General features: G+C 38.5%; 1 protein-coding gene across 2 annotated transcripts; it reads left to right on the top strand.

The window, feature by feature from the left end:
* Positions 1-2,884: 2,884 nt before the first annotated feature.
* Positions 2,885-13,598, top strand: epsti1 (epithelial stromal interaction 1). 2 transcript variants are annotated; one of them, XM_047814657.1, is made up of 12 exons: positions 3,203-3,307; positions 4,828-4,867; positions 5,067-5,125; positions 6,229-6,312; positions 6,407-6,480; positions 6,579-6,662; positions 7,150-7,223; positions 7,730-7,814; positions 9,705-9,788; positions 10,749-10,822; positions 10,974-11,149; positions 12,976-13,598. In XM_047814657.1, exons 3-12 carry the CDS (start codon positions 5,083-5,085, stop codon positions 13,104-13,106), a joined length of 909 nt encoding a protein of 302 aa, XP_047670613.1. In that variant the 5' UTR covers positions 3,203-3,307; positions 4,828-4,867; positions 5,067-5,082; the 3' UTR covers positions 13,107-13,598. The 2 variants fall into 2 exon arrangements, with proteins under 2 accessions (XP_027020204.2, XP_047670613.1); XM_027164403.2 differs by lacking the exon at positions 4,828-4,867 and having other exon boundaries at positions 2,885-3,307.
* The last annotated feature ends 1,144 nt before the right edge of the window (positions 13,599-14,742 follow it).

Here is a 14,742-nt window from a genome sequence, read left to right on the forward strand (position 1 = left end):
CACTGGAGCTGCGAGCACTTGCTTTGAGCACTAAGTCATGATCTCCTGTTTTAATGATAGAACAAATTCACAACTCGTTTGACAAAAACAATGACATTTTGACTGCTGTTATAGAAAGTTTCCCAGATAATCAGCATCAGTTTTTTATGAGTTTCTGTAACATGACCAACAGTTTTAAAGCCTGTTCACTGACAACACCTGCTCAGAAATATTTAAAATATGTCACTCTTTCCTGTCTTCAAAACTTAAGAGCCCTGAATTTGTATGTACAAACGTACAAGTGTGAAATGTGCAAATGAAATATAAATAGTACAGGGCTCTCAAGTTTTGAAGACAGGCAAGTGTGACATCTCCAAAATAAACCAATAATGGGGAGTTGTGTTTGGTAAGGATCACTGACCGCAATTTAACCAAATACAAAGTATTTGTTTAATTTCCATTTATTAATTTTTGTGTGTGGTGTGTGTGTGTGTGTGTGTGTGTGTGTGTGTGTGTGTGTGTGTGTGTGTGAGAGAGAGAGAGAGAGAGAGAGAGAGAGAGAGAGAGATATTATGACTGGTGTTGTTTAAGTGTCTGTTGCCTTTTTGGACTCCTTTATCATTTGTAATGTTGCTCCCATTTAAAACAGTTCAGCTCAAGCCCAGCCATTTTTAGGGTCATGATTGAGGACAATGTCCCGTCTCCAGAGATAAGCTGTTTTGTGTTGAGGTTTTGTTCAAATCGACCATCGAAAATGCCCTTGCTAATGAATGTTTTTTTTTTTCACTGGTTGTTGCGTTAAATCTTACCCAGATAGTGCTATTTTCTGATTGGCTATTGTGTAGCCTCTTTTTTTTTGATAAATGATAAATAGTAAGTTTTTCTGCGTGAGAAATACGATGTGTGGCGGGAGAGCGGGAGAAAAGACCAAAATGCGTGACTGTCACTCTCAATGTGTGACACTTGACAGCCCTGGTAGTATGTGTTTTAAGTAAATGTAAGAATTTTTGGGGGAAGTCATGGCATAATGGTTAGAGATAGAGTTAGTTTGACTCCTAACCCTAAGGTTGTGGGTTTGAGTCTTAGGCAAATTGATCGGCTCTGCTTGAGCCAATGATTCGCTCAGCAGTCCGGACTACCCTCTGTAGTCTTCTGAGGTCAGATTTGGTAGCTGAGCTGAACCAAACAGTAATTGAGGTGTAGAGGATGGATTAAATTATGGCAGTGTCAAACTGCTTCAGCAGATCCCGTGGCAGGTTGAACTTCCTCAGCTGGCATAGAAAGTACAACCTCTGCTGGGCCTTTTTCAAAATGGAGTCTATGTGAATGTCCCACTTCAGGTCCTGGGAGATTGTGGTTCCAAGAAATCTGAATGACTCCACTACTGTCACAATGCTGTCCATGATGGTAAGTGGGGGGAGTGCAGGGGGTTTCTCCTGAAGTCCATTATCATCTCCACTGTCTTGAGCGTGTTCAGCTCCAGGTTGTTAAGACTGCACCAGACAGCCAGCCATTCAACCTCCAGCCATTCAACCTCCAGCAGACTCATCACCGTCCTGGATGAGGCCGATCAGTGTGGTGTCGTTTGGCAGAGGGGTCATTAGAGGTGCAGTCATTTGTGTACAGTGGGGAGAGGACACAACCTTGAGGGACGCCAGTGCTAATGGTGCGGGTGCTGGAGTTGAGTTTTTCCAGTTCCACTAGCTGCTGCATGTCTGTCAGAAAGCTGGTGATCCACTGACAGACAGAGGAGGGCATGGAGAGTTGGGTTAATTTGGGCTGGAGGAGTGATGGGATGATGGTATTAAAAGCAGAGTTGAGCAGAGTGGTGTCCTCAAAGCAAAATAAATAAATAAATAAATGATAGATAGATAGATAGATAGATAGATAGATAGATAGATAGATAGATAGATAGATAGATAGATAGATAGATAGATAGATAGATAGTAGTGAATACTGATGTAATATTCAAGTAGCATATACACATCTCTCAAGTTTTTCTGTGGATGGAATATCATGCTTTATTTTATCACCCAACATGTATTAAAAGCCAAAAATAATTAAAAGTACCAGATAATGGATTAATGTAAAAATCAACCAATAAACCAAAAGTTCAAGTTTAATTAAACAGGGGTTCAAGGCAAGTGTGGCATAATTGGCAAAGTATCTGTGATGTGTTCAAAGAAACCATTTTCAGTTTTTCCCACTCATTTGCATTTTTGTTAAAGTGGTGAAGCTGCTTGACTTTTGTTAACTGCTTCCCTTCTGCTACAGAAATGCTAAAACATGTGACTATTTATTGTCAAGTGTAATACTACAACTGGTTAGTAACTGAACTTCCCAGGACGTCACTGAAGGCATGCAGTTATTCATGCTTGATGTCGGCTGTGTATCGAGCAAAACAGCTCCCTTGTTACCATTACTGTTCGATAAGCTCTTTCAAAGTATTTTTATATAACAGCATGCAAACTAATAAACATTTGACCTAATAAATGACCATTTTTAAAAATTTATTTTTAATGAGTACATGCTTGACTTTTTTCCAGTTTAGCCTTGCAACCTTCTGTTCACAAATATCTAGTAGTGTAATTTAATGTAAGTAACTGAGATGACAACAGATGAATGTTCTTGGTGAAAAGTTAAAAAATTTTTGTTCTAGGACATTATAATTATTGTGCTCTAGATTCCTACATTTACATTTCTGGCATTTAGCAGACACCCTTATCCAGAGTGACTTACAATTTATTTCAATTTCTACAACTGCGCATTAAGGGTCTTGTTCAGAGGCCCAACAGTGGCAGCTTGGTGGACCTGGGATTCAAACTCATAACCTTCTGGTCAGTAGTCCGGCACCTTAACCAATAGGCTACCACCCACCCCCATATCTAACACGATATAGGTGTCCCTCACTATGGCACATTGTCTTATATTGTCTTTAATTACATAGGTTTTATATCTGATCCGAATTATAGACCTATAATATCTGAGGTGGTTTGAATTCTACCACTTTGCGATAATTACCCGTCACAACACCGACGGCGCTGCGACTAGACACGCCTTAGTTGGACCTATGAGTTATAGGTTTTAGTTATAGGTCTATAACTTCTCTCTGCTGATTTACTAGCAGTTAACGGAGGACTATCTGTCAGGACGATTTAATTCCCTTAAACAGAAACTTGAATAAGTAACAAATTATGAATCCAAATAGGTGTGTTGACACAGGGAACACTGGACCGAACCGCGGAGTGAATCGAACGCAAATGGATGGGAATGAGAATTACTCCACAGACCAAAACACTCAACCTCAAGATTCTAGGAATCCTAGACAGTAAGTCTTTACAAGATAAATAAAATAAATTTTAATACTAAACCTTAATAATATCAAACTCGTGGTGCCCCATAATTAAAGTGCCCAGTGGACTTGTTACATTAGGCTTTAATAACAATATATTATAACATATTAAACTGTTGTTTATAGCCTGATCGTTAGCTATATTATTGGAATTCATAAATAGGTTAGAATTATGTGTTCTACATTTAATACTTTGTTGAAAGATACCCGTTTACTCAAAATTATTATCCGCTTAAGTTTTCGTTTCGTTTCCGATGGTGAGCCGGTGAAATCGGAACACTGTAAACAAACTGTCTACGCATGCGCAGAGCAGTAGCTAGCTCCTGAATAGGACGTAATAATTACAGAGACACAGATCTCTCTCTCTCTCTCTCTCTCTCTCTCTCTCTCTCTCTCTCTCTCTCTATATATATATATATATCTATATATATATATATATATATATATATATATATATATATATATATATATATATGTGCATACATATAAACACATACACACACTGACACACACACACACACACACACACACACACACACACACACACACACACACACACACACACATATATATATATACAAGACATATACAAGATTAATACTATACGTTACAGTATATTGCCAATAGACACACTATCCACTTTAAAGGAAAAATCCTAAAATTCCCTGAGATATCATATTCAGAGTTATCCAATGAATTAATTTTGGAGTAAAATACTCAGTTGACTTCTTTAGTAAAAACTCTATTTTTCTATTTGTCTATTTTTAACAATACCCACATTACCCATCCCTACCTAAAGAGGCAGATACCTAAAAAGCAGAGTTTTAGTCATTTAGACTGTCCAGCTGTCTCGCCTCCTTACCTATATATTCTGTCAAAAAACAAATTGCATTCTGAATCTTTAACGTTCATGCTTATATTATCATTATCAACACTGTCAACATCATTGCATTTCATTGTGTGTTTGTCATCTCATTGATTGCTATTTTACAAGAGTTTTCATAATTCAGCACTAGTATGTCACATAGCTCTATGGCATTCTGTAACTTGTAGTTCAATGGTTTCTCAAATTTATTCAGAGAATGTTCATAATTTATGATGCTGGTTACAAATGGATATACGTGTATTATTTGCACACATGAATACTAGCTAATGAAAACCTTGAATAATTCTGAATAATTCAAAAAAGATTTGGTGTATTCTTCTGTTATGCTTCTGTAAACAATTTGTGCTTGACTACAAATTAATACATTTTAAAGCTAGTTTTCAACACTTTATATAAACCAAATTAGGTTATGAATAAGTCTCCGGTGGGGATTATGCTTGAAATATTGTCAGGATGTTATTTGTCTGTGTAACTGAACACTAAATTCTATATTAAACACTGTACACAGCAAAGCATGCATTATAAATGAGTAAGATTATGGCCGTATTCCAGCATTGATGTTGATGTGTTCTTCATGGAGCTTATTACCGTGATTTTCTTTTCCCTTTAGTGTCTTTCTGGACAGACACATTTGGGTCATAGCTCCTACGGTGGGTTTTTAAGGGAAGTTCCAAAAGATAATTTGTGGGAATGTATTTGGACTTTGTTTACCATAAAATTACTCATGCCCCACCTTTGTTTGGGACATTCTTTGCAAATGAGCCAATGGAGTTTGTTAAGTTCAAGGCATGGATGGAGCTGGTGAGTAAAAGCTACCTGCTGTAACTAATTATGTTTATGCTCACTCAGCTCAGATGGATACACCATGATCCCACCGAATGAATCAAGACGGAGCAAACTGCTGAGGAGTAAGTGATGACGGGTTACTGATTTTTTCCATTTCCTTGTTATCCGCAAATTTTCTCTCCTTATTTGTGTCTCACAGGTGCGATTTTAACATGCATACTGTTTTGGATATAAAAACAAGTTTGCCTTAAATGTAATATTACCCTCCATTACATTTTGTTCATGTCTTGGAGTGAAGAGTACTGAACTCATTTATTCACAAGTAATATAAAAATCTGTTAATTTGTTTTGTGATTCTAAATGAGCCGGGTCTTCTGAATATGTATATGAAGATATATACTGTATGTCTCCTCATCAATACAGCATTTGTTGGACTGTATTTTGAATTTGAATATATTTACAATCACACCCTCCGGAGTCACCCGAATGAGGTTCCCCTTTGAGTCCTTTCGTTCCTCTCAAGGTTTCTTCCTTTACCATCTAAGGGAGTTTTTCCTCCCTACAGTCACCCGAGTCACCTCAGACTTGCTCAATTTGGATAAATACAAACACATTTACTCTCACTCACTCACTCACTCATTTTCTACCGCTTATCCGAACTACCTCGGGTAACGGGGAACCTGTGCCTATCTCAGGCGTCATCGGGCATCAAGACAGGATACACCCTGGGCAGAGTGCCAACCCATCGCAGGGCACACACACAACAAACACATTTAAATATATCTAATATTGATCTTGATTTTTTTTTATATTAACATTTTGTTCTATGTTTATGTTCTGTAAAGCTGCTTTGAGACAATGTCAATTGTTAAAAGCCCTATACAGATAAAACTGAATTTGAATTTGAATTTGTCTGTGTCTGTGTCTGGAAGTGTTACTCTGGAACATTCTGGACTGTTTAATGTCAACAATAAATGATTCCCTTTGCTTTAAAACACTATAGATATAAAACCATCATTGTGAATGTTAACATTTTTAATGGAAATTTAACAGAATCTTGAAATTACATCTTAATTAAAAAGATCTTTGGAGTGACGCAGCAGTTAAATAATTTTACCTTCATTTAAATATTTGAATTCCTCTTATAGTAAAACATATAGTTAAGATTTAACGATGTATGGGGAACACACTGGGATTTGTCTGTACTTTATCTTTTCTCCTGCAGTGTCACAGACAGAACAAGAGGATTTGCAGAGATGGAAGGAGGAACATCGTCCTGGCCCCGTCCAGCTGGCCCCAGTGAGGCTAGGTAATAGAGATATGCAGGACAAATAAGTTCTGGACACTTACTACAGACATAAAAATTAAAGTATAAAGTACTGCTAATGTTTTCTGTGTCATAGGGGGAGCTGTATCATTGTCAGAGGTACGACAGAGACAGCAAGCAGCGAGCCAACGGTCTAAACTCCAAAAAAAGGTTCTGTATTTCTGTTTCAAATTTAAAATGAATTCTCCAACAATCAGGAACATTTAGGTACATTTTATTTCTTTGTTATATGTTGTGGCTTTCTATAGCTCCAACAAGAGGACATGGACCGACGCAAAAGACAAGCAGAAGAAGAAGAGAATGAAATGAAGAAGGCCATACAGAGAGATAAGGTGGGTCAGGATGAGATTCATACATTAAACTTTTCGTATCATAAATATCTAATATGTTTTCGTAGAGCTGAGTTTTTATTACATGGCTGCAGCGCTGCTTTACAACTCTAGAGGTCATAACTGAGACCTAGTCATTTAGCCATTACTATATGCACAGCAATTAAATGTATTTAATGTATAGACTTGTATACAAGAACTAGGACTTAACAATTAATGTGTTGAGTCATGTTAATTGTCACAAACTACAGTGTGCCACCTATTAGTTAATGATTATCACAATTAAGGACCATTAAGGACACATAGTGTGTGTGTCTTTATAATAACAGTCTATTTTTGTTTTGTGATCCGTTTGAATTCTTTTCTTGAAAAAGTTTTATATATTCTTATTCTTGTATATATTTTTATATTCTTAATTACGCATCTAAAGAACTTATCATAATAGAGAAAATAAGGTTATGCAATATTACATGAAGAATTTTCTTTCCAGGCCAACAAATTAGAATGGAAGAAAAAGCAGGAGGAGGAAGAGCGAAAGAAGCTGTACCAACATGATCTTCTAATGTATGTTCACATATTTTCATTACATGTTGTCACATCCCCATGGAGTTAAGAATGCAGTGTTCAGTCATTAAGAGGAAGCTAGTTGCTGTTTCTCTGCTGGCTCAAATCCAAAAATAACAAATCTGTGAACTACAGCTTTTTTCTATTACCGTCTAGTAGACACAGTTGCACTAAAACAGCAGCAGCAGGAGATCAAGTCTGTTTGAGTAGTGAGTCGATTAAAACAACAAAAGGAGACATCCACAATATCAGTGGTGCCCAATAGCATATATTATTCATGGTAATGGGAATGCCCCAAACTGGCAAAACAAACCACTGCAGTTCTCAAATAACAATATGTTCGCTTAAGTCTAGAGAGAGTATTCTTTGGATTTTTATGGCATTTCTGTTACTTTGGACACACCAATATCAAATATGATTTAATACTGTGTTCATCAACTAACACAAAAAAATTGGTGTTCTTGTGAAGCTATTAATATTTAAACTTGGTCCGTTCTGCTTTACAGGAAAAGAGAAGCGCATCTTCAAAAGCTCGAAAGATCCAGCTCAGTTCCTATGGTAGCGAGCAGCTCCACACCCACATCATCTTGGGTAAGATGACAGCCAAAAAATGCACTGTGTGTTCCATAGGCCCGGGTTCAAATCTTTGCTGCATAGCTGTGGCACTGAGGTTAACAGCCCAAGGCCCTGGGGTAGTTCACACCAATTGATCTGACTTTGAAGCATGTTTTTAGAATAAACAGTCCCCTCTTGAGGGCTTTCATCAACATGGTGGATTCATTTGCAGACAAGAATCATTCTGCCAATGGGCTTGGCTTCCTCTCTGAATTGTCTGCTCTATACCCACACACTGGAGAGGGCTATCTGAGCCTGTCATCTGATTTTCTCTGAATAAAAATACACAGAATTTCTCTTCATGGCCAGCCAATGTGAGGACACAAGTGCTGCTTCTGCACAATGATATGAACAGAGTTGAAGGGACTTCCCAGAGTTCACAGAATGCAGAAGGAAGTGTGAGAGTGCAGGAAAAGGGTAGACTGGTGTGGTATAACCTGCATTGTTCTAATGAAAGTACCTGGACTGTAGCCAGTGTCTCAGCCAATGACATAAGCAGTCTAGGGTGATGGAATCAGGACTATCAGTACAGCGTCATTGTCCCTGCCTCTGTGTCCTTTAATCTGCTGAAACATGTCTATGTCCAAGTCCATTTCCAAATACGTATATTGCAACGTATATTGCAATGGGCTCTTATAGGGAACTGATGAACACTGATTGTCTGTAACATCTTTGAGACAAGAATTTTATTGTAGTTGTTTGTTTTGCTCTTCTGTAACTGCTGTAAAAGGATTCAGATTTACAAGATGATAGCTAGGATATATTATATTGCATCCTCAGTGGCAACTTGTATAGCATATAACTGCGATTTATGTAATACACTCAAAGTAATTCATGATTTCCATTGATTGGTAGAGCAAATTGATCTCCCCTGACTAATTTTGCTTCTTTTTTTACTAGCTCCAGCCTAGAGAGTTTTCTTAGCCACTGTCACACATGGTTTGCTCACTTAGCTAAGCAGACAAGGCACAGCTGCTCTGGGATGGTGTGTATTTTTAAAAGTGCTCTAAAAATAATATTCTTTATAGTAAAATAGTATTCTATCTCAGTCTGTGCCTCAGCAGGCTAAGGATGATTCTGCAGACAGGAGACTGAGCGTGGGGCTTGTTTTACTGTATGAACCACTTGAATGTGGCATCTGACGACATTGCTTTTGCAGGTCGTGTGGTGAAGAAAAAAGTTTTTTGTGTGGCTTGCTGTATTGTTGTGCAAGCTTTTCTTCTGTCGACATCCAGTTTTTTTTTTCCTCTATGGAGGAACATCCTGCTAACGGACATATTAAAACATCAGAGGTTAGTTCTGTACAGGCATACTGCTAATATCTGGTCCCATCAGTATTCTAAAAGACGAGGTTTTTGAGTGTACTTCACAGGGTATTGATTCTAGTCTTTGGAAAGCCGCCAAGCAAAGCATTGGAATGCTCCAATCTAAATGTCATAAGCCAGCTGATCAAAGTGTGTGTGGAAAGACGGCGTTTTGATGTGGTTTTGTGGCCACTGAGAAGACAAGACAGATTAATCTCCTTCATATCCTCTGTTTGTGCATATGATCATTTGAGTTGACTTCCCAGGGTGTCAGGCCCAGTTCGTCCCACCTTATTCCTCTTGCTCTCAAGCCATTCCAAACAGAACAGCCATTCCCTGGTGTTCCTATGCTATCTGACCAAAAGCACAAAGGATCTCTTCATCTTTTAAGCACTCTTGCCTCACCCCTCCTTATAGCAACTCATTGTGTTAAAAATCCCACTATTATATCACACGATTATATCACAAAAGCCCATCTAATACTCCCTGTTCTGGGCCCTGCCCATCTGTGTGATTGTATCACCTTCAGTGGCCTGCTTCATAATGAGGAGTTTCTTCACAGGCTCGAGGGCATGAACACAGGGAGGCCAGGAAGGCCGAGGAACAAGATAACCTGCAGCAGAAAAAAGATGAGCAAAGGAGGAAGGTACCAGTGACAAAGCACTTAAAATATAATTTGCATAACTGTTTCATGACTGTGTCATTTAGGGGAAAAAAAAGAGTCTTGTCCAAAAAGAAAAGCACCAGCATATGCCCTTAATTAACTTGTCCTAGCCTTTCAGTCAGGATTTTTCACCAAGATACTTGCACACATTTAGTACTGGCTTCACTGCAGGTAAACATAACTAGAGGTGAAAGATAAATGTTTTTTTGACAAAGATGATAATCCCAATGTTCTTATCCCTGAACTGCTGATTACACATAAACTGGGCAGAAACTTTTGTAACATGTATACACATCTATCTTCTGAACTTTTCTCTATAAACAGAGAGACTGTTTGAAAGGCCAAGGAGATCAGCAGGTTCCAAAATATTCAAACCAGGCTGTTTTATATAAACCAGAATTACATATATATCCATGGTTGTACTTATTTATCATGCCCATGTCTGCTAAATATCTAAATTTCACTAATGTTAGCTTAACTTTCTCTTGTGATAATCTTACTAATCTGACATTCAGGATCCTCCACACTGGTGATTTATTGAGATGTTTGTAGTGAAGTATAATAATGCAGGCGATTGTCATTATGGATGAAATTTACTCTTCTTTATGAAGCACATATTTGCTAACATTGATATCATGACCAGTCTCATAGAATTTGGCAATTATGCAGAGCAAGGACACAAAAGAAGACAAAGAAGGAAATGAGAAGGATATTATGGTTGATTTCTAGTATTTCCCTGTCTGTTCAAACTGAAAAATACAAATTAATCAGTGAAAATAATTATGCACAGAAAGTACTGAATGAGAAGTACATGCTTGATATTGATTACACTGTTGTGACAACTAAAAGTAACTGAAAAACAACTGCTCCCTTAACTCACTTCACAAATTAGAAGAGCCATTAATATCATGGATTACGTTTGGATTAATTTATTATTTCCAGAGTCAAATTTTGGAAGAAAAAAATAAACAAGAAGAAGAGGACAGGAAAAGACAAATGGAAAATGAACGGTTGCGGTAAGGACATCTAATTCTAAAAGAACTTTACAACCCTATGAATGTCACGCTTAATCAGCTCACCATGGAAATATGAATGGCTTCAAAATAACTCTCTGATGTATGGGTCAGTCTGGAAGGTTGTTACGGGGTGATGATATATTTCCTCCAGGGTGAACTCGGCCTTCCTAGACAGACTGGAGGCGAGAGGATCAGGTACAGCGTCTGAGTCGCTCCCCTGCACCCCGGAGCTTGGTAATTTCTGGCAGATGGAGGAACCACAGGACCCTGCCTCATCCCCTGTGTCCTTCCCATCACAGCTCCACACTGACAGCGCAGCGGTGGAGGGTAACTCAGATTTATGTGCCAGACATTGAGCGTGTTTAGTCTTAGGCGTTTCAAAGCTTTTTTGTGATTCTTTCCATTGCAACGTCACCTTGTATCAAAACGCAATTTGTTTCATGTGATTGATGTTGTGCAGAACTCTGCCTCCCATTCCCAATATTATTTTTTGTCAAGCACCGCTAGTCAATGTAGCATATTATGTAAATAAAAAATAAGCCTCTAAATCCTCCTTGTGAGACAGAAATGTGGCGCTGAGACGCCATTTTAGTCCAGCAGAATGCATGAGGTAGCAGTAAAGGCTACAGCTAATTAGGTGCACCCACTGAGAGAGGCCAATTCACTGACAGAAATAATCATATTTGACATTGGCTTGACTCACATCCAAAATTAATGCTGGAAAGATTGTTTGACAGCAGTCTGATTAGTATGATGTCTGAGAATCAACACCAGAAAAACCGGCTAAGCGCTCTATATCTCGCTTCTCAGCTGTGTCCTTACTTGTACACATGCTTCAGTCATTAGACAAGCTACACTCAGGGTTCATTCAGGTTTAAGCAGCGTAATTAACTCATGATTTCAAACATAAACAAACAAATCTGTCTTCATTATCCTAAACTACACCCTAGACTAGAAATATGAAATCCTTTCCTATACGCTTGCGTAGTTAATGTATTGAATTTTATTTACACATATTGTTTATTTAGGTAAAAGTTCATTGGGAAATCCTCAACATTGCTTCATAAAAACATTCAGATTTAGATGATTTATAAGTTTGATTCATTGTCTGGCCACAGCCTTAAACCATCTCCACTTTGAAAATTCCTCACTTTTCTTTGCCAAGAGGGGTGGCTGGAGCTGACTTTTCCGTGAGCTAGCACTGTTTATGGAGCACATGCCGCATGACAGTGCAGGATTAATGCGCTGTTCACCTTCTGTCTGTCTACATGTATTCTAGGATACTTAATGATACATTACGCATGTATATTCCGCCTCATTTGAATCACTGAAATGTATTTGAATTGCTGGCAGGGTCCTGACCCTTAGCCAAGGTCTGGGATGAGCCAGGACCAATCCGAATCCTCACGGCTCTGCCTCTGACTGCTAAAGACATTGAATGTCATTTAGAGCTGTAGTTATCCTCAGCTTTTCTATGGTCCTCAGTGTAATGCTACACTCACAATACATTTCCTGAGGTCTGTGGACATCTGGTGTTTATACAGTATGGCTCATACATACTCCATAGCGTGCCTATGGTTCCCTGGAAACTTCTGTTGCAATCCTTCACTGCGTGACATTAATTCCATCCATCTTAATTAGCACAATGATTAAGCTCAGAGAATGTCACCACTTGCCTTACTCAATTTCGTCTGCGGCTCTATACAAGCAGAGGATTCAGAGGCAGCAAGAGTCTGTGACGCTGGGACCAGGGACTCATGGACAGGACGTGTGTGCAACAGAGCTTGTTTGGCCCATTAGCATGTGGTTAGAGGACTGGGATGACACTGTGTGTGGAATGGGTTGGCAGGAGCACTGCGGTGGAGCACTCCCACCCTGTCTGTCCTGCTGCATGAACTAGATGAACCAGCAGGAAGATTCAGTCAAACTGCTGAGCCTCAGGCTCAATCTGGAATTGGATGGATTCGGATGGAATAGGATGGCTTGTGGGTTGGGATGCAAAGTCTTCCCATGCTACCACGCTGCTGTACTTTTCACCATGCTTCATTTTCACTGCCAGTACATGAGAACAGTCATTTAAATAATTTGTTTTAACTTTTCAGTTAGATTGAATTGAATGTAAAATTGTATCTTTTCTGTTTTTTGCTTTATAGATTCTGACATAGAATGTGTTGTGTTGAAGCTGCAGTCGATGTTCCCTTATTGTGAGCAACAATATCTGGAAGAGATCGTCTCTCAGTGTAACGGCAATTACCAACAAGCTTATGACCTACTCAATTCTTAAATGAGAATGCCATTGGCTAAATCATTTAGGGTTGGGGGCACAACTAGCCTAACCTTCTTTTTACCTTGTTTCTAAGTATAATAGTAGCTGAGCTATTTTTAAAAATTGTTTTTCCTGTAACAAGCTACTTTTTCACCAAGAAGCACTGGAGTGGTTTGACACACAATACTCTCACTATTTAAAGCCATGTTCATCAATGATTATGTTCATAAATTATGCAAATAGCGAAGAGTGTATGGATAATAGCTTGTAGTAGCTATTTTTAGTTGCTAGCTTCTTTATCAAATGGGTAGTTTGGGTTTAGCATAGCTATTTTAAATCATAAAGTTGTTTGTAGCTGAAAAGGTACAATTTTAAAGTAGTGTTTTCAACAGTGCAGATCTTATTGACAAACATATTATTTTTAAGAAATATACTCAAGAAAGATTCACTGTTAAGATTTTTGTTCCTTTGCTCTCTGTCTATAATAAATAAATCTTCCTTTTAACCTAACTGTGCATGCCAGCCATTTCATTCCTCCGTTCCAGTTATGAAAGCTTACATATGATTTTTTTTTTATTAAATGTTTGCCAGTAGTTTGAGTAACTCATTCAAAAATCCAAACAGTTCCTAAGGGCTTTTCCTGGTTTGTGCTCACAAGTCAAAACAGTGATGTATAATTAACATTAGTGAATGTTATAGAGAGAAATTGAATAAGACCAAAGCAGCACACAGATCACTGGCCACATGATTGTTTTGTTGTATCCTGTACTGTGCATGAACTTACCGCTTCAGCTATTGCTCAATCCAGCACATGCAGTCATGAAAAACTGGAAATTGATGTTTCATCTCACACCAAGAGGGAAAGAGTGCAGGTGTGTGTCGATGTGTGTGGTCTGGATCCTGATCCAACTATTACATCCTGCAGGATCAGGCTTTCCAACAGCATCAAAGTTAATGGAATAGGATCGCAGAGGCCTTTTCACCCGGCTCAAAGGAACGCACACTACACTTAGCAATCACCAATAATTTTGGTACCACATGTTGACATTGAATCACGATTAATCATATTCAAGTACAGGAAGGGCAGAATTTTGCACTTATTATGTTAATATATCCCCCTATTAAATAGGCCATTTCCTGTTATAGCCAGCTTGCCTTTTGAACCGTGTGTGTGTGTGTGTGTGTGTGTGTGTGTGTGTGTGTGTGTGTGTGTGTGTGTGTGTGTGTGTGTGTGTGTGTGTGTGTGTGTGAGACGCCAAGAGTAGAGATGAGTGAATGTTTAATAGGGGGTTTCCAATGTCTAAACCTACACAAATGAAATGAATCTGTTATCATCAAGGACTGAATCTACAAGCACATTTGACATACAGTAAGATAAAAATGGACTTGAGAATTGTTTTTCTAGGCCATACAAATACTTGTATTGTATGAGAGATAGTGAGAGAACCACCAGCTATATCATGTGGGTACACAAGCCCAATTGCTCCCAATAGCTTACAACTCTATTCTGTAAAAACTTGCAGGACCCTGATTACCTCAGCAACAGTAAGGGGGATTTCCTGCGGTTCCTCCCCTGAATTAGGTCACAGCATTACCCATATCACAAAAGAATTCCAAGGAAAAATAATAACAACTATAGACTGTTTTAAACCAC

The sequence above is a fragment of the Tachysurus fulvidraco genome, chromosome 6 (genome assembly GCF_022655615.1).
Source record: "Tachysurus fulvidraco isolate hzauxx_2018 chromosome 6, HZAU_PFXX_2.0, whole genome shotgun sequence".
In the NCBI taxonomy this organism is placed as follows: domain Eukaryota; kingdom Metazoa; phylum Chordata; class Actinopteri; order Siluriformes; family Bagridae; genus Tachysurus; species Tachysurus fulvidraco.